Source organism: Balaenoptera acutorostrata, chromosome 16 (genome assembly GCF_949987535.1).
Source record: "Balaenoptera acutorostrata chromosome 16, mBalAcu1.1, whole genome shotgun sequence".
Lineage (NCBI taxonomy): Eukaryota > Metazoa > Chordata > Mammalia > Artiodactyla > Balaenopteridae > Balaenoptera > Balaenoptera acutorostrata.
In genome coordinates, this window is record NC_080079.1 from 66,617,319 (window position 1) to 66,638,608 (window position 21,290).

Genomic DNA, 21,290 nt, shown 5'->3' on the forward strand with positions numbered 1-21,290 from the left:
ATGCCATTGGTATTTTGATAGGGATTGCATTGAATCTGTAGATTGCCTTGGGTAGTATGGTCATTTTAATAATATTAATTCTTCCAATCCATAAACATAGTATTTCTTTCCATCTGTTTGTATCTTCCTTAGTTTCTTTCATCAGTATCTTACAGTTTTCTGAGTACCCATCTTTTACCGCCTTATTTAGATTTATTCCTAGGTATTTTATTCTTTTTTATGTGATTGTAAATGGGATTGTTTTCTTACTTTTTAAATCAGTTTTTTTTTGTTAGTGAGCTATATGAGTTCTTTATGTATTTTAGATATTAAAACCTGATCAGATATATGATTTGCAAATATTTTCTCCCATTCCTGAGGTTGCCTTTTCATTTTGTTGGTGGATACCTTTGCTCTACAAACCTTTTTAGTTTGATGTAGTCCCACTTGTTTATTTTTGCTGTTTATACCTTTGCTTTTGGTGTCAAACCCAAAAAATCATTGCCAAGACCAAAGTCAAAGCACTTACTGCCTATAGTTTCTTCTGGGAGTTTTATGGTTTCAGGTTCAAGGGTTTTAAGTCCTTTTTTTTTTTTAAATGTTTATTGGAGTATAATTGCTTTACAGTGTTGTGTTAGTTTCTGCTGTATAACAAAGTTAATCAGCTATACATATACATATATCCCTATATCCCCTCCCTCTTATGTCTCCCTCCTACCCTCCCTATCCCACCCCTCTAGGTGGTCACAAAGCACTGAGCTGATCTCCCTGTGCTATGCGGCTGCTTCCCACTAGCTATCTGTTTTACATTTGGTAGTGTATATATGTCAATGCCACTCTCTCACTTCATCCCAGCTTACCCTTCCCCCTGCCCGTGTCCTCAAGTCCATTCTCTACATCTGTGTCTTTATTCCTGTCCTTCTCCTGGGTTCTTCAGAACCATTTTTTTTTAGATTCCATATATATGTGTTAGCATACAGTATTTGTTTTTCTCTTTCCGACTTTAAATCCATTTTGAGTTGATTTTTGTGTATGGTATAAGATAGTGGTCCAGTTTCATTCTTTTGCATGTATTTGTCCAGTTTTCCCAACACTATTTATTGAAGAGGCTGTCCTTTCCCCATTGCATATTCTTGGCTCCTTTGTTGTAGATTAATTGACCATGGATGTATCTCTGGGTTCTTTATTCTGTACCATTGATCTGTGTGTCTGTTTTTATGCCAATACCATACTGTTTTAATTACTGTACTTTGTAATATAGTTCGATATCAGGAAATGTGATGCCTCTAGCTTTGTTCTTTCTCAAGATTGTTTTTTCTATGAGTTATTCTGTAGTTCCCTAGAAATTTTAGGATTATTTGTTCTAGTTTTGTGAAAAATGCCATTGGAATTTTTATAGGGAATTCTTTGACTCTGTAGATTGCTTTCAGTAATATGGCCATTTAAACAATATTAATTCTTACAATCCATGAGCATGAAATATATTTCCATTTATTTGAGCCTTCAATGTTATTCATCAGTGTCTTATAGTTTTCAGTGCACTGGTCTTTTACCTCCTTGGTTAAATTTATTCCTAGGTATTTTATTCTTTTTGAACAAGTGTAAATGGGATTTTCTTAATTTCTCTTTCTGATAGTTTATTATTAGTGTATAGAAATGCAACAGATTTTTGTGTATTTTTAAAATAAATTTATTTATATTTATATTATTCATTTTTGGCTGCATTGGGTCTTCACTGCTGCGTGTGGGTTTTCTCTAGTTGTGGCGAGTGGGGGCTACTCTTTGTTGCAGTGCGTGGGCTTCTTATTGCGGTGGCTTCTCTTGTTGCAGAACATGGGCTCTAGTCACACAGGCTTTAGTAGTTGTGTCATGTGGGCTCCGTAGTTGTGGCATGTGGGCTCTAGAGCACAGGCTCAGTAATTGCGGTGCACGAGCTTAGTTGCTCTGCGGCATGTGGGATCTTCCCAGAGCAGGGCTTGAACCCATGTCCCCTGCATTGGCAGGCAGATTCTTAACCACTGAGCCACCAGGGAAGTCCCATTGTGTATTAATTTTGTATCCTGCAACTTTACTGAATTCATTTACTAGCTTTAACATTTGTTTTTTGGAGTCTTTAGGGTTTTCTATAGATAATATTGTGTCATCTGCAAATAGAGACAGTTTTGGTTCTTCCTTTTCAATTTGGATACCTTTTATTTCTTTTTTGTTCCCAAATTGCTCTGGCTAGGACTTCCAATACTATGTTGAATAGAAGTGCTGAGAGAGGGGATCCTTGTCTTATTCCTGATCTTAGAGAAAAAGCTTTCAGCTTTTCACCATTGAGTATGATGAGTTAGCTGTGGGCCTGTCATACATGGTCTTATTATGTTAGGGTATGTTCCTCTGTACCCACATTATTGAGAGTTATTTTTATCATGAATGGATGATGAATTGTGTCAAATGCTCTTTCTGCATCTTTTGAGATGACCATATGATTTTTATTCTTCATTTTGTTAATGTGGTGTATCACACTGATTAATTTGTGAATGTTGAACCATCCTTGCATTCCTGGAATAAATCCCACTTGGTCATGATGTATTATCCTTTTAATGCATTGTTGAATTCAGTTTGCTAATGTTTTGCTGAATATTTTTATATCTAGTTCATCATGGATATTGGCTGTAATTTTATTTTCTTGTAATGTCCTTGCCTGGTTTTGGTATCAGGGTAATTCTGGCCTGGAAAAATATGTTCTTTGTGAAATAAAATACTGGTCTCTGGGAGTATTTCATCCTCTTCTGTTTTTGGAGGAATTTGAGGAGGGTTGTTTTTCATTCTTCTTTAAATGTTTGGTAGAATTCACCAGTGAAATCATCTGGTCCTGGACCTTTATTGGGAGGTTTTTAATTAACTGCTTCCATCTCTTTACTAGTAATAGGTCCTAGTACTAGCTGATTTTTCAGCAAACCAGCTCTTAGTTTCATTGATCTTTTCTATTTCTTTTCAGTTTTTATTTTCTTTATTTCTACTCTAATCTTTGCTATTTCTTTCCATCAGCTAACTTTGGGCTTCATTTTTTTCTCATTTCTTGAGGTTTAAAGTTAGGTTATTTATTTGAGGTCTTTTTCATTTCTTACTACTGGCTTTATTGCTATGAACTTTCCTCTTAGAACTGCATCCCATAAGTGTTGGTATGTTGTATTTCCATTTTCATTTCTCTCAAGGTATTTTTTTGATTTCCTTTTGACCTATTGGTTGTTCAGTAACATGTTGTTTAATCTCTACATGTTTGTGAATTTTTCAGTTTTCCTCTTGTAATTGGTATCTATCTTCATATAATTGTGTCAGAAAGGATGCTTGATGCTTCTTAAATTTATTAAGACTTGTTTTGTGGCCTAATGTATGATCAATCCTGGAAAATGTTGTCTGTGTGCTTAAGAAGAATGTGTATTCTGTTGCTTTTGGATGTAATGCTCTGTAAATATTGTTAACTTCATGTGGTTTAATATGTAGTTTAAGTTCAAAGTTTTCTTATTGATTTTCTGTCTATGATCTATCCTTTTTTGAAAGTGGGATATTGAAGTACTATTATTGTATTGCTGCTGATTTCTCCCTTCAGATCTGTTAATATTTGTTTTATATATTTTGGTGCTCCTATGTTGGGCGTATAAATATTTATAAATGTTATGTCCTCTTGTTGGATTGATCCATTTATCATTATATAACAACCTTCTTTGTCTCCTGTTACAGTCTTTGTGTATTTACTAAGGGTTTTTGCTTTGTGGTTACTGTGAAGCTTATGTAAAACATCTTATACTGGTAACAGTCTTAGTTGAACTTAAGTTTGAACATATTTTAAAGTTCTACATTTTTATTCTCTCCACCATGTTTTATGTTTTTGATGTCATAATTTTTATCTCTTTATCTTGTGTATTCATTAACGAATTATTGTAGGTATAGTTAGTTTTACTACTTTTTTCTTTTAACCTTCATACTAACCTTATAAGTGACTAATCTACTACCTTTACTAATGAGATCTATAAATTCAGATGTTTCTGGTTACTTGTCTCTTTTCACCTTAAAGAAGTCCGTTTAACATTTTTAAAAGGCTGGTTTAGTGGTGATGAATTCCTTTGTCTTAGAAAACTATATCTCCAATTCTGAATGATAACTTTGCTGGGTAGAGTATTCTTGACTGGAACCTTTTTTTTCTTTTAGCATTTTGAATATATCATGCAACTCTCTTCTGGTCTGCACAGTGTCTGCTGATAGTCTTATGGGGGTTCCCTTGTATGTAACAAGTTGTTTTTCTTTTGCTGCTTTTAAGAGTCTCTCCTTGTCTTTATCTTTTGACATTTTAATTCTAATGGGTCTTGGTGTGAATCTTTTTGGTTTCATCTTATTTGAAACCCTCTGGGATTCCTGGATCTGGATGTTTGTTTTCTTCCCCAAGTTAGGGAAGTTTTTCAGCCATATTTCTTCAACTAGGTTTCCTGGCCCTTTCTCATTCTTTTCTCCTGCTGGGACCTTTATAATGCAAATGTTAGTCTGCTTGATTTTGTCCCATAAGTCCCTTAAGCCATCTTTACTTTTTTCTTTTTCTTTCTTTATTCCTTGTTTTTTTTTTTTTTCCTGCTCTGATTGGGTGAGTTCCACTGCCTTGTCCTCAAGTTCACTGATCCTTTTTTTTTTGCTTTGTCTAGTCTGCTAATGAACTCCTCTAGTGTATTTTTCAGTTTAGTTATTGTATTCTTCAACTCTGTGACTTCTGTTTGATACTTTCTAATATTTTCTCTCTCTTTGTTGAAGTTCTCACTGTGTTCAACCATTCTTGTCCTGAGTTCAATGAGCATCTTTATGATCATTACTTTGAATTCTTTATCAGGTAAATTACCTATTTATGTTTCATTAAGTTTTTTTTTTCCTGAAGTTTTATCTTGTTTTATCATTTGGAACATATTCCTCTGTTTCTTCATTTTGCTTGACTCTTTGTGTTGGTTTCTATGCATTAGTTGAAGCAGCTACCTCTCTTAGACTGGATGGAGTGGCCTTGTGTAGGATTGAACCTTATCATTCAACCCTGCCCTAGCTCTTAGTTGTCTCTTAAACCTTGGTGATTGTACAAGCAGCCTATTTTATTTTTGTGGCTCCCAGTAGTTAAGGGTATGCCAATACCTGTCAGGGTCCCAAAGGGTAGGATCTCAGTCAGCACCTAGATTCAAACTGATTGGAAGCCAGACCCGCAGGCAGCAGCTTTTAAAGTGTGCAAATATATACAGCCCTGCGGGACTACAAGTGAAGCCCTGCTGGCCACCAGAGTCAGGTGATCTGGAGGTATTCCGAGGTTGGCAGTCACAAAAATTGGGGCTCCAGATGAGTATAGTGTATAAGCTCCTTTCTGAGAGATACCAGCAAGCTGTAGCAAGGCAGAGAGAGAGTGCAAAGATGACACCCGCTGGCCTATGTTCCCTAAGAGCACCTTTGTAGGCTTCTAGATATGTGCCAAACCTGAAGCCTGCCCCTTAGGCTGAAGCTCCAGGAGGAGCAGACAGGCCTTGTTCACAAAAAGACTGGGGTTCTCTTTCAGTCTGTTGTCTGTGCAGTGCCCTGGGGTTTGTAGTCTGTTAAGAACTTTCTCTCTGATTGTTACAATCTTCTGGGACCCAAGAACACAAGCCTCCCTGGCCACCAGAGCCAGGTGATCAAGGGGCATTCCCTGGTCACCAGCCACAAAAACTGAGACACCAGATACATGTAAAAGCTCCCCTCTGGGAAGTACTAGTGCTCTGGAGCACAGTTGGCAGACAGTGCAAAGAGAGCACCTGCCCTTTGCGGTTTCTTGAAATGATTATAGTCAGTCCTTAGATGTGTGTTTAATTAGAAGCCTGTCCCTCAGTCTGCAGCTGTGCTGATAAGCTAATAGGTCACTTTCACAGAAAGACCGAGTTTCTGGGTCTGCTGCCTCTTGCTGTGCCCTGGGGGTGGTAGCCGTTTAATAAATCTTTCTTCATTGGTTACAGTCTGTGGGACCCACGAGCATAGGTCTCACCGGCCACCAGAGCCAGGCAATGTAAAGGTGTCCCTTGGTGCAGCCACAAAAAATCAAGGTGCCAGACATGGGAATAAGTTCCTTTCTGGGAGATACCTGTGAGCTGGAGCAAGGCAGCGGGAGAACACAAAGATTGTCTCTGCTGGCCTCCATTCCTTGAGAGCACCTGGTGTAGGCCCATCGGTGTGTGCCAGACCAGGAGGCTGCCCCTCAGGTTGAAGCTCCTGGACAAGCGGATAGGCCTCTTTCACAGAAAGACTGAAACTGTGTTTCAGTCTGCTCTCTGTGCTGTGCCCTGGGGGCGGTAGTGTGCTAAGAACTGTCTCTCTGATTGTTACAGTCCTGTGAGACCCAGGATTGCAAGCCCCCCTGGCCTCCAGAGCCAGGTAATCAAAGGGCAAACCCTGGGTGGCGGCCACAGAAACCGGAGCACCATATATAAAAACCTGGACACCACACGTGTGTAAAAGCTCCCTTCTGGGAGATACTGGCTCTCTGGGGGGCAGCAGAGGGAGAGCGTGAATACTGTGCCTGCTGGCTGGAATAAGGCAGAGGGAGAGCATGTGGATGGCACCTGCAGGAAAAAAAGAAACGAAAAAAAAAAGATGGCCTCTGCTGACTAGAGTGAGGCAGAGGGAGAGAGTGAAGATGGTGCCTGCCGGCCAGCAGGCTCCTAGGTGTGTGCTAAATTAGAAATGTTAGATGCCTGCCCCTCAGGCAGATGCTTCAAGATTAGCAAGTGAGCCTCATATACCTAAAGTCTAGGCACCTCTGCGCTGGGCCCTGGGGCAGGTGAGTCCACGTATACACCCTCTAACGGGGGCTTCCCTGGTGGCGCAGTGGTTGAGAATCTGCCTGCCAATGCAGGGGCTTCCCTGGTGGCACAGTGGTTGAGAGTCTGCCTGCCAATGCAGGGGACACGGGTTCGATCCCTGGTCTGGGAGGATCCCACATGCCACGGAGCGACTAGGCCTGTGAGCCACAGTTGCTGAGCCTGCGCGTCTGGAGCCTGTGCTCCGTGACAAGAGAGGCCGTGATCGTGAGAGGCCCGCACACCACGATGAAGAGTGGCCCCCGCTTGCCGCAGCTAGAGGAAGCCCTCGCACAGAAACGAAGACCCAACACAGCCATAAATAAATAAATAAATAAAATTAAAAAAAAATAAAAATAAAAAAACAAACCCTCTAACGGCCATTTCTCAATTTGTTGTAGGTTTGTGGGTCTCCTGGACGTGAACCCCATTGGTTTTCAAAGCGAGATATGTTGTGGGCTTGTTTCTCAGTTGCAGGTCTTAAAAGTTGTGTTGCTTGGTATGGAGTTCAAATTCTTCACTTTTCAGGGAGAAGCTCCGGGTGTTGAGTTCCCTCCTCACTGTGGGTTGCTGTGCTCAGGATGGGGTTCATGGTGAGACTGTGTCCCAGCGTTTCCTACCGAGTTTGATGTGGGCCTTCCCTTGTTCACCTGATGAGTATGAGTCACTCAGACAGTTTTTAGGGTTTTTTTTTGTTGTTGTTGTTCTTCCATATATAGCTGCAGATTTGGTGTGTTCATGGGAGGAGGTGAGTCTCAAGACCCTTCTATGTTGTCATCTTGAACTGGATTCTGGACTCTAGAACTTTTTAATGATTTAAAAAATAATAGTAAAGACTTTAGGATCTGTGCATGTGAAGGATTATTATGATGTATATGTATGTTTTTCTGGTGCTATGGAATTCTATTTTATTATACTTCAAGGGAATATACCTGAATATGTTGACATTTAAAACCAAACAGAAGAATCTTCCTATTGAAGTGCTTTGTTTTCCTACCTGGGGATACTTGGCAAAGTCCATGTTTTAGTCATCACCGTATACTCCATGGTGCTTTGCATACTGTATTGCTCAATAGGTATTTGTTATATGAGTGAATGAGCTCTTTGTAAGGGTTAGGTATCACTTCTTAGAAAAAACTGGTAGTATTGCCATTTTCAATTTCAAAGCACTAAAATGAGATTCTTTCAGGAGATATCAAAAAATCAAGCTTACAAGGTTTTGGTAATTCAGCATAATACAATAGAGCTAATAAGTTTGCTCAGATTTAGCAAGTAAAGGGAAAAATAATGGATAATTAACTTTAGCCTGGCATCTTAGTTGTAAGGTTTAGTTTTTCTTCTCAAAATAATTAAACTGACATCAAGAATAATATTATAGAAAATGTTTACTGGTGGCATATTAGTCAATAGGTTATTTGGAGAAAAATTCAATAGACAGCAGTTGTGGGCAGCTATTTCAGCTCAAAGTTTGAACATTTAATTAAGTTGCAAATCCATACTATTATCTTTTTTATTGTTTGTTTTACAATATGGATTGCTATGTTCTGTTGTCACTTTTTTTTTTTAAACAATAAATAGCTTTAAATATATGATACTCCTAGTACTAGGAGATAATGCTGTAGGAAGTACAATCTTAAATATAAACTTAAATATTTTTTATGTATTTTATTGCCTTAAAATTATTGTCAGTTTAAAATATAACATGAAATTACTTTGTCAGTTCTTTGGCAATTAATAAAAATAATTCATCATCTTCAAAATTTTGAAGTTTCATCATATAGCTCTATTTTAAACTTTTTTAAAAATAAATTTTATTTATTTATTTATTTTTGGCTGCATTGGGTCTTCATTGCTGCGCGCAGGCTCTCTCTAGTTGCAGCGAGTGGGGGCTACTCTTGTGGTACGCGTGCCTCTCATTGCAGTGGCTTCTTTTGTTGTGAAAGAGGTATGCGTGCCTCTCATTGCGGTGGCTTCTTTTGTTGTGGAGCACAGGCTCTAGGCGCATGGGCTTCAGTAGTTGTGGCATGTGGACTCAGTAGTTGTGGCTCGTGGGGTCTAGAGTGCAGGCTCAGTAGTTGTGGCACATGGGACTAGGTGCTCCGCAGCATATGGAATCTTCCCGGACCAGGGATCGAACCTGTGTACCCTGCATTGGCAGGCGGATTCTTAACCACTGCGCCACCAGGGAAGTCACTAGCTCTATTTTAAAAGCTCTATATTGAAACTTATTTAGAAGGATAATTTATAGATATATTGTATAAAATATTTTACACATAAAAGATATTAATAAAGGTTTTTTAAGCATGGAATTATGTATTTTTACATATAAATATATAATTAAAATTTGCCTAAATAGGATTGAAATTTAAAGATTATTTCCAGTGTTTTAAGGCACAACAGACAATTTTTGCTTCAAATATATAGTTCTTATTATTGGAAGTGAAAAGTTCGTTAGTTTTTGTACACACACACACCCCTACACCTTAAGTATTTTATGTTAATGAATATAACATGAACATTAGCCAATCTCTTGATGTTTGGCCCAGGCCCATTTTTAGTATAGGTCTGTTGATTGAGTCTCATATAATCGCTTTTGCCTAAATCACACCCATACTATTAATACATTGACTTAGATTTCCTATTTTGGTGTTTTTATGGAAGAAAACTTAATGACACTTGAGAAGCTACCTAACTGCAGAATCCTTGATATTTTATAATCGTCTCCCTTGCTGCACCCCAACTTTTACCATTTTTTCTTCCACATTCAATTTGACAATAATTTTAGCAACTCACCTTTATTGAGTGTCTCTAAGCATTCAAATTACTTTTCAAAGAAATGACAGACCTGTTTTGTACTATTATTGGATGTTTATATACTTAATAAAAGTACAGTTATAATTACAACTCACATGCCTTAATTAGTGGGAACAGAAAGCCTCCAGTATACTTGAGATCATCCTTTGGTATTGAACAGGAAGGAGGGATAATTAATATGTTGCAGAGAGGAAATAAAAAGAGTTGATTCGTCTAGAGAGATGGTTAAGAGAAGGTCTCTTATGAGACCTTCTACTATATCTCAACTATGATATTAGGAGATGTTTTCATCAGTTTTATAGAAACTAACCCCATCAAATTTTATATTTTATAAAATTTATAATTTTATGGAATTAGCTCCGTCAACATATTCCCCAACTCATTCTGATTGTTCTCAATGGTACAGGGCTTGGTGGGAAGTTGCCTATGTCCTTCCATTTTAGTTAATTCAATATGTTGTCCTGGTGTTGCCTTTACGTGGCCATAGCAATTCTCTGAGGCATGACTGCTATTGGCCTTTAAGGTGGAAATTCTGCTCTCTTTTGAATTTCTTTGTCGGGGGGACTGGGACAATGCTGAGACCAGGGCTAATTTTTTCCCACTATTGAGGCAAGACCCTTCTATGTACTCTACTCAATGTCCCATGAGTTGTGAAGTTTTCCATTCTGGTAGTGGGAACAAACACTATTCCCAGCTCTGTGTAAGTGCTGAGTACCGTTACTTCAGATCCTTTTGGATGGTTCTTTCCATGTATGGGTTGATCAGTCTCCAGCTGAATATTCAAGGGGGAGCCTCTCAGAGCTTCTGAGTTCTCTTTCTTTGTAGCTCTCTTCTTTCTCATTCTCTGTCCTGTGTCCTTTAGCTGCCACAATCTCCCTGGACATTCAGCTTTGTCTCTTTAGCTCAGAATGTTCGCCAGTCTCTGTCTTAGTTTCTCCTTCCTATCTGTGGTCTGAAAAGTCTCTCAAGGCAGTAAGCTAGGGCTATCAAAGGGCTCATCCTGTTTGTTTACCATTTCTCAGGGAATACTGTCCTTTGTTGGCTAATACCCACTACCTTTACAACCATGTTTTCATATATTTTGTCTATTTTTTTGTTGTATCAGGTGAGGAAGATATCTGATCTTTGTTCCTCTGTGTTGACTGGAACCAAAGTATAAATTTTAATAAGACTTAATTGAGAGTTTGAAGATAGTGCAAGGGAAATAAAACACATGCTTACAAAGGCAACCGTAGGCATCTATATTCTGAGTCCATAGGTTCTGCTGATGTCCTTGTAGCTCCTAAGCCCATGTCCACACAATGGCTAGCTTTCCAGCCTTTCCCTTTGCCATGATAAGGTTTTATTTATTATATAAAACATTTTTGCTCCTTGCCGTCAAACTGGCTCAGACATTTTAAAGGAGGGTCTTTGCTTATTTTTAAACATCTGCATAAGTTTAGGACCTAGTTGAAGTCATTCTCCCCTCTTCCCTGCCCTCCCTCCCCCCAAAATCAATCTGCTTCAAAGTTAAATTTAAGCTCCTACCTCTTAGGAGCTTTCATATTCTAAATGGCTGTTTCCCAATTAAAAACAAATAAAACCAACCCCCTAGTGCCCAATCTCAGCCTGGGAACTTCTTTATACCAGAGTATGTTATTATATATTGAATCAATTAATATGTACTAGTGCCTGTTACATGTGTATGGTATATTAAAACACACATAGAGGGGTGGCCAAAGGCATGACTAGAAACCTTAATTGAATCATAAATATAATGTTAATTATAAAAGTTGGAGGAAATTTGATCTTTGAAATTTCAAAGTACTTGCCCATTTTCATTTTCGTTGTTCCCCTTTCTCCTGTGGATGTTTTGCTTATACATTGTTTTCTTTGATTTGCACGTTTATAATCAATATAATCGCTTTTAGAAAGTGGAGTTGAACTTTGAATGTAGTAAAGTTTATACCTCAGTACTATATTCAAGCAGGCATTTCATAACGGATTTTTTGAAGATTAAAAAGAGCGTGTTTGATAGGAAAGGAACAAAATGGCTCCAGTAGAAAGAAACTTTCTGAATCTAGTTCTTGTGGTATTTTCATGATATTTAGTAAAAAGTATTTTCTTTTATGTATGGAGTGGGATTTCTTAAAGAAAAAATGTAGTTTTTATTTATATGTATTTTAAAAGTAAAATTTCTTATTTATTAAACTTCAAGGTAAAAGTGTTATAAGAAAGATTGGGAATTATATTTCAGAAGAATAGACTCCCCACATGTAGACTTTATAAAGCACAGATGCTAATAGATGTTTATGTTGAAACCAGAATTATGAACTGAAACCAGCTGAAAAGAATTGGAAGTATTGCAGAGGATGGAGGGTGGTAAGTCCAGTAATAGAAAGTTTACTTACCGCATCTTTATTAATGTATTTCAGGAGTGACTTTTTTTTCTCCCAACAATGCTACTTGGCTGGCTCTTCATATTACCTTAACAGAGATAAAGACTGTAATAGTTGTTTAATGTTTAATGACCTTTTTCTGAGTATGGCTCTTCAGCCAGTTGTTCAACATCTTAACGTCTTTAGAGTCAAGAACACATAATTCTTTTCAAATATATATTTAATTTTAGTATTTGAAGTCAAAGACAGTATTCTACAAAGCCTATCATAACTTTCCAATTCAGACACACAACAAGAAAAGATAATCTTCTTTTTGTGGGAATTCATTTGATCTCTTAATTTCAGAGGTCACTTTAAGTTTTCACAGTCTCCTAGCAGCAATTCTGACTTACAGAGAAACACATAAAAATCACCATTTACTGGTCTTAAAAATTTACTGTCTCTACTAGAAATTTCCTGAGAAAATAACAGCTAATATTTGTTGAGTGCTTTTCATGTTCAGATACTGTGCTAAATATATATTATAAAATATATTTCAGTTAAATGTCTCAGAAACACTATGAGATAAGTAATATTTTTATCCCTTTCCTATGGATGAGGGTGCTGAAAGTATTTAAGTGTCCAAGGTCTCAGAACTAGAAGTGGCAGATAAGAATTTGATCTCAGAAGTGTCTGACTTCACAGTCTGAGTTCCTAACTTGGTATTGCTTAAGAGAGCTAAATGTGTTGATAACATATTAACAAGTTGAGAATGTCTCAGACCCTTTTCACAGGTTTTGTCCTCAATAAGGAATACTATTCTTTGTTATTTTTAATAACAATAATTTATTTCATTTTCTTTATGCTGAAGATCATGAATAAATGGGAACAAAATATTGGTGGAGTAAAGTAGATAAGACAGGCCCTTTTATATGTTGTTGGTGAAATGGCTGTGTTTGGAGAATTTTTTGGCAATGTATATCAAAACTTAAAGTTCATTTACCCCTTGACTCAGCAATTCTGCTTTTAAGAATTTATGTTACAGCTAAATTTGCCCATGCATGCAAGGATATATGTTATGGATGTTCTTTGTAGTATTGTTTGAAATAGGAAAAAGTTGGAAATAATTTATGTATTCAATAGTGGCCTGGTACATAAAAACACACGGAAGAGAATCAAGAGCCCAGAAATAAACCAAGCATATACAGTCAACTAATATTTGGCAAGAGAGCCAAGAATACTCAAAGGAGAAAAGACAGTCTCTTCAATAAATGGTGCTGGGATAATTGGGTATTCACACGTAAAAGAATGAAACTGGACTCCTATCTTACACCACTCACAAAAATTAACTCCAAATGGATTAAAGACTTAAATTTAAAATCTGAAACCATGAAATTCCTAGAAGAAAACATAAGAATAAATCTTCTTGACATGGGCCTTGGTAATGATTTTTTGGATATGACACCTAAAGCATAAGCAACAAAATAAAAAAAAATAAACAAGTGGGACTAGATCAAACTAAAACACTTCCGTATAGCAAAAGAAATCATCAGGAAATTAAAAAGACAACCTATGGAATGGGAAAAAATATTTGCAAACCATATATCTGATAAGCGCTTGATGCAACTGTTGGTAGGATTGTAAATTGGTACAGCCACTATGGAAAACCCTATGGAGGATTCTCAAAAAATTAAAAATAGAACTACTGTGTGATCCAATAATTCCACTTCTGGTAATATATTTAAAGCAAACAAAAACACTAAATCAAAAAGATATCTGTATCTCCATGTTCGTAGAAGTGTTATTTACAATAGCCAAGACATGGAAACAACCTAAGTGTCCATTGATGGATGAATGGATAAAGAAGCTGTGGTATATATATAATGGAGTATTATTCATCCATAAAAAATGAGAAAATCCTACCATTTGAGACAACATGTATGGACCTTGAAGGCATTATGCTAAATGAAATAAGTCAGACAAAGGAAGACAAATACTGTATGATTTCTCTTATGTGTGGAATCTGAAAAACAAAAACTAAAACAAGATCAAATTTATAGAAAAAGAGATCAGACATGCAGGTACCAGAGGTGGAGGGTGGTGGGAGGGGGACTTAGATAAATGTGGTTAAAAGGTACAAATTTCCAGTTATAATATAAATAAGTACTAGGGTTGTAATGTACAATATGATGACTATAGTTAATACTGCTGTATGATGTATAGAATTGATAATATAGTAAATCCTAAGAATTCTCATCACAAAGAACATTTTTTTCTTTTTTCCCCTTTTCTTCTCTTTTCTTTTTACTGTATCTGTATGCATTGATGAATGTTAGCTGAACCTACTGTGATAATTATTTCACAATATGTATAAATCAAACCATCATGCTGTATGCCTTAAACTTATACAGTGATGTATGCCAATTATTTCTCAACAAAACTGGAAAAAGAACTTACTAAAAAAAGGGGGGCCTGGTAAAATAAGTTGTAGTATATCAATAAAAAGTAACTTGATTCAAGCATTAAAAAGAATGACAATACCAGCTAATTAAGTCTTTAACTAAGTTCCAACCACTGCTCTCATTTAATCTTCATAAAAATTGTAGGTATTATTATTAGCTCCATTTACAGTGGAGAAAAATGAAACATAAAGAGGCTAAGTGGCTTGTGCCCACACTGTTAAGTTCTTTGCTGTATTGCCTCGTGGTCATCTGTATCCCAATGTGAAAAGAAAATAAATTGATAAGTGAAAAGAACAAATTGTAGAAAGTTTTTCGTATAATACTGTTTGTGAAAAGAATCTATATCTTCTGTATGTTCCTTTTATAACATATAATACCTATCTATGTTTTCTCATGACATAAAATCTTTCAAATATATGAATGTATATGAATATATGTGAATATACTAATAAAACTAATATGAATTTATAAGTGTACATGTATACATATGCCCCCACATAATACATACATTCATAGAAAAATTTCTGGATAGATATACAAGAACTTAATGGATGTTTTTGGGATTAGTATGGAGACTTAAAAAAAATTGCACTCTATACTCTTTAGTATGGTGAATTATTTAAAAGTAATGAGTCACATATTGCTTTCATAATAAAAGTAAGTTTAAATTGAAAAATTTAAAAAATAGTGGATGTGGTAAATCTTTAACAATTTTGTTACTGGAGGTGGGGTAAAGAGGGACTTTTTCTTGTCATTTTATACCTTTCTGAACTGTGAACTTTGGAAAATAAATGAGTACCTGTTACTTTTATAATAAAACATTTTAAATGAAAAAAACCTTAAAAATAGTGACCATATTTCTCTAACAAGTACTATGAAATATTATTTCTGTGACTAAGTTTAGGGTATAGTTTGTTCATTATATTGACAGTTTAGAATAAATCTGCCTATGTTAAACTTTTATCAGAGATCTGCTGTCTTACTATCTTAAAGGCTAGCTCTTTTCTAACATCCATTAAATTGGAAAGTAACTCAGTGAAGATTTACCTTATTTTTATAAACAAGATTGTTTCCAATTGAAGTCTTAGTAATGAAACCTTTCACAGCAAATGAGATTCAGCAAATGCAGAAGTTGACAGCAATTTTATTAGATGCTGCTAGTCAATTGAGCACAATTTTCTTGCAGGAAAATGATATCCCGCTTCTCAAACTCCAGAGCGTTTATCAAAAACAAATGTCAGTTTGAAACTGCATTGTTTATTAAGAAACAATGTTCTAGTGTCAAGTGACAGTATTTTAATATTATCCTTAGTCATGGAATGTACTTGGAGTTAGGTTGGATGATAAATGCTGCAACAGGCATAAGTGGAATTAAAGTATAACTTATTTGGGATTATGTGTTTCAGGTGAAGCTCTGAAAGTATCAGCTGAGAGATTTGCAGATGATCCCTGTTATCTCCCAAAAAGGGAGGCTGTGGTTCAAGCTGCCCGTGCCTTGTTGGCTGCAGTTACCAGACTCCTTATCCTCGCAGATATGATTGATGTCATGTGTCTCTTGCAGCACGTGTCAGCTGTAAGTAAAAGATGGCTTAGTTTACCTTGGCATTGTTCTCACTTATAATTCCATTTTCTGAACCTGGCATCAATCCGAGCGCATCCCGGCCTCACTCACATTTCTTTTTTTTTTTCCACTCACATTTCTTAATGTCACCCATCAGAAGATGACTGGATTGGGTTGTGAAACTAATGCATACTTGACAAGAATGAAGCCAGAAGTTAGTCTTAAAGCCAGTGGGAGACTGAAAAACAGAAGGTGACTTACTGATAAGGAAATGGCTAGGAGAAAGTTCTAGGCTTTTGACCATTTAAATTATTATGTCCTATATAAATAAATATATAGTAACAATTATATAGATAATATAGAAAACAAATATGTAAAAATAAATAATTTGAGAACGAGAAACTTTAAAGCTTAAGGCATGTGGAAGCTTATCCTAGTTTGTAAATGAAAACTACTTTGCCAGCTCTTTTTTTTATTTAAATAAAAGCATTTTTTTAAAAAATAAATTTATTTATTTATTTATTTATTTTTGGTTGTGTTGGGTCTTCGTTTCTGTGCGAGGGCTTTCTCTAGTTGCGGCGAGCGGGGGCCACTCTTCATCGCGGTGCACGGGCCTCTCACTATCGCGGCCTCTCTTGTTGCGGAGCACAGGCTCCAGACGCGCAGGCTCAGCAGTTGTGGCTCACGGGCCCAGCTGCTCCTCGGCATGTGGGATCTTCCCAGACCAGGGCTCAAACCCGTGTCCCCTGCATTGGCAGGCGGACTCTCAACCACTGCACCACCAGGGAAGCCCTGCCAGCTCCTCTTGATCTAAGATAAACAGTGCATGTTTGCAGGTAGTCTGTGTTGTCTGTACTAATCCATTATGAAAATGTATAAATGGATTTAATAAGAGTAAAGAATATATTTTAACTAGGAGAGACTACAAAGGCAGCAAGATATCTTGTTTGCTTTATTTTGTTAGACAAAACCATTTAGCAGAAGCTTAGTAGAAGGAGAATTTTATTTCAGCCTTTTTCACTTTCTTATTTAGTTTGACCAAGTCATTAATAGTGTCTAGATGAGAAGGTTGCAAAGAACCCTTTGGAGTCGCTGCTCTTTCTCCTACTTTAAATAGGAACCTTGCTCTTCTGTTCATAAATACATCTGCATTTTCATAAGGGCGCTTGGTGACTGTAGTATCACTACTTTATTAGGCAAATGATGGCCTTGTCTGATTGACCTTCTTGTCAAAATCATTTTCTCTAATTGCTAAGCTAAACCTTTTTTTTTTTAATCTTTATCTTACTTACTAATGTTTGTTTTAACCCTAGAGTGACCTTTCCTTTATACTTTCAGATTCCTTTTCTTTTGATAGTTTTATTACTGCAAAAAAGGCAATTTGGCACCTTTTTGTTGTTGTAGCTGTTTAAGTAGCTTTTCAGGAAAGGGATTAGTTCTCATCACTAGCAACTATCTACCAATAGATTTGTATGTGAGATACTTGAACAATGTTTTTTGTTACTTGGCTACTGGTTTGTTGGATACCTTATACAAATCCCTGAAAATTTCTGAGATTCATTTTTTATGTGTGAATATAGACACTAATAAATGCTATAACCAGAAGTGAGCATGAAAGATTAAATGTCAGGTAATTCCTAGTTCCAATGACCCAGTATTTCCCATGTTTTAACTCTAGATTTGTTGGGATAGGCAGAATGAAAGGCTTTGGTAAGGTGAAAATTACTGCCTTTATAATCAATTAGGAGGTAACTGTATATATATAAGACCACAAGCACCTTCACTACCATTTTAATTGAGTGCCACTAACTACTAGGCACAGTGCTAGGTAATGCACACACATCATATCATTCAAATGAAGCAGGAGGTAATTGTAGGTCAAAGAAAAAGTACTGTTTTTGCAATAAAAATTATACTTAATAGTTACTGAATTTTTATAATGGGCCAAGAAATGTGAGGGTTTATCTCCTTTAATTCAACCTCACAACAGCCGAGTGATTACGATTCCTATTTTATAGATGAAAAAAAAAAAACCAAAAAAACCCTGAGGCACATCGAATTTAAGAAGCTTGCTCAAGGCAATAGGATAAAAACAACTTTTGGAACTTAGTACCCCAGGGGCTAGAACAGCTTTTACTATAAATAGCTTTCAGAAATGTTTAGACAAGTTCATGGGCCTATAACAGATTGTTAAGGGAATTTAGGTATGTCAGGGGGAGGAGGCATTCTTAATTCTAGCTATTCTTTCCCACATATATTGGTTCCTCATCAGAGCCTGAACTTGGGCTAAATCATTTAAATCACTTATAAGTATCTGTAATACAACACTGATATTTCACCTATGAAAAAGGGAAGACCTTTGTGGTAAATTGTGATAGTTTTTTATTGTTTCATCCTTATAAAAATTTATATTTGAATTGTATTATTCAACTCAATTCTTTCAAGGTTTCACATAGAATGAAGGCAAATTGAAAAAATGTTTTGGAGATTAAGATTAGAATTATTTAGCCCAATATTCCCCTAAAAGTATTCTGCAGAACCTGTCTTATGCAACATGAAAAAAAGTTTTTTTTATGGTCAATGCTGCACACTGAAATTCCCTTTGAATGTTTTTGATGCACATTAGCATTAAAGTTGGTGAGAAATATTGAAGCAAAGAAACTTGTTTAACTTTGCTTAACCCAGAGTTTCCCAAATTTCTTGACCCAAGAACTCTTCTATAATATATTAATCCTGGAACTTTCTCAGACCATACATTGGAATATAGTGGCTTAGAATATTTTTAATGTTTATGGTTCTATTAAATTTCTACTTAGAATGAAAAAATCGTAGTGGAGAAACTTCAGTGCCCTTCTACTCTAGTATCTTACTGAAGTAGATAGACTCTCCTACAATATGCGATGCACACAACTGTCTAACAATATATGCGATCACTTACTGTGATAGCAATCTCAATTCTGTGAGACAGTGAAGCAGATATTGGATAATTCTAATTGCTGAAGACATTTTTCTCAAACTGAGCTTAAAGCTGCGTCCCTGCTATTTCTATTTACTGCTTCTAGTTTACTTTCTGGAGAAACACAGAATCAAGGCAATAGGAAAATGCATTTTTCAAGTAACTGATGGTTACTCTTAGGACTTACATATGTCTTCTCTTATTTAAGCTAAAAATTTCTTGACCTTTGAACATTCCTTATATGACAGTTTCAGACTACTCTGGATACTCTAGAATTTCCATGTCTTGTATGATCTTGTTTCAGTCTTTTTTTTCTTTTTTAACATCTTTATTGGAGTGTAACTGCTTTACAATGGTGTGTTAGTTTCTGCTTTATAACAAAGTGAATCAGCTATACGTATACATATATCCCCATATCTCCTCCCTCTTGCGTCTCCCTCCCATCCTCCCTATACCATCTCTTTAGGTGGTAACAAAGCACCGAGCTGATCTCCCTGTGCCTTGCGGTTGCTTCCCACTAGCTATCCATTTTACATTTGGTAGTGTAAGTATGTCCATGTCACTCTCTCACTTCGTCCCAGCTTACCCTTCCCCCTCCCCGTGTCCTCCAGTCCATTCTCTACGTCTGCGTCTTTATTCCTGTCTTGCCCCTAGATTCTTCAGAACCTTTTTTCTTTTTTCTTTTTTTTAGAGTCCATATATATGTGTTAGCATAAAGTATTTGTTTTTCTCTTTCTGACTAACTTCACTCTGTATGACAGACTCTAGGTCCATCCACCTCACTACCAATAACTCAATTTCGTTTCTTTTTATGGCTGAGTAATATTCCATTGTATATATGTGCCACATCTTCTTTATCCATTCATCTGTCGATGGGCACTTAGGTTGCTTCCATGTCCTGGCTACTGTAAATAGAGCTGCAATGAACATTGTGGTACATGACTCTTTTTGAATTATGGTTTTCTCAGGGTATATGTCCAGTAGTGGGAATGCTGGGTCATATGGCAGTTCTATTTTTAGTATTTTAAGGACCCTCCATACTGTTCTCTATAGTGGCTGTATCAATTTACATTCCCACCAACAGTGCAAGAGGGTTCCCTTTTCTTCACACCCTCTCCAGCATTTATTGTTTGTAGATTTTTTGATGATGGCCATTCTGACTGGGATGAGGTGATACCTCATTGTAGTTTTGATTTGCATTTCTCTAATGATTAGTGATGTTGAGCATCCTTTCATGTGTTTGTTGGCAATCTGTATATCTTCTTTGGATAAATGTCTATTTAGGTCTTCTGCCCATTTTTGGATTGGGTTGTTTGTTTTTTTGATATTGAGGTGCATGAGCTGCTTGTAAATTTTGGAGATTAATCCTTTGTCAGTGGCTTCATTTGCAAATATTTTCTCCCATTCTGAGGGTTGTCTTTTCATCTTGTTTATGTTTTCCTTTGCTGTGCAAAAGCTTTTAAGTTTTTTGATGTACTTTAACATTGTAAGCAGATTTGTTTTATGATTAAAGTTTGAAAACTTCAGTGTCTGGACTCCCTGGGTGTCTGCTTGTGCTGCTGTCATTTTATTATGCTCATGGTGTCTTGTCTTCTCATGTGAATGGCTATCTTTGTGTACTAAATGTTACCTCTTCTGGAACTTACATCAGGAAATTCTGCACTGTTTTGTTAGCTCTTTGATGTTTTTGACATGAAGTATTTTATATTTCATCAAATTTTGTTAGTTTTCTTCAGCAGAGGGTTGAATTGTGAATTACTAATTTGCTAATATAAGAAACAAAAATCCCCCAAATCATCTCTGTAAATCCTTTTCTATGCCTATTCTAGATAGGTAACTGCCATAAAATGTTGAAATCAAAACATCTTGAAATAAAAACAAATGCTTTCATGTGAACATTCCATAATATACTTGGACAGTTACCTCCCTGATTTAATGTCCAGTATTATCTTACCTATTATGATAGCCTTGTCATGCTGTTGGTTCTTACTGATTTTGTGAGCAATTAAAACCTCCAAGTCTCTGAACTCAGACTACTCTTAATCTAGATCTTCCTCCTCTGATACTAGTTTTATCTTTTTATATGTAAAGGTTGATGTTATATTTATATTCATTGCATTTTATCTTCTTAGTTGTCTTTTTGTTATATCCATCCAGATCTTTTTGACTTTTGATTTGTCTTCCCCTCCCAAATTGGTGTCATTTTCAGATTTCTTTAACAATTTATTCATTAAAAATTGTTTAATGATATAGCTTTCTTTTAGGTAACATCAATCAAATATTAACATGTTTTGAATAAAGTTGTTGAAATGAGCTTCAAAC

The 21,290-nt window shown here is 36.2% G+C and overlaps 1 protein-coding gene across 3 annotated transcripts in view; it reads left to right on the forward strand.

Moving 5' to 3' along the window:
* The window catches only part of CTNNA3 (catenin alpha 3), a 1,789,299-nt gene that overhangs the window by 166,020 nt on the left and 1,601,989 nt on the right, over nucleotides 1–21,290 (forward strand). For all 3 annotated transcript variants that reach the window (XM_007167816.2, XM_007167818.2, XM_007167817.2), the window contains one exon: nucleotides 15,858–16,024. In XM_007167816.2, coding sequence (XP_007167878.2) covers nucleotides 15,858–16,024 — 167 coding nt within the window. The remainder of the gene's footprint in view (nucleotides 1–15,857; nucleotides 16,025–21,290) is intronic.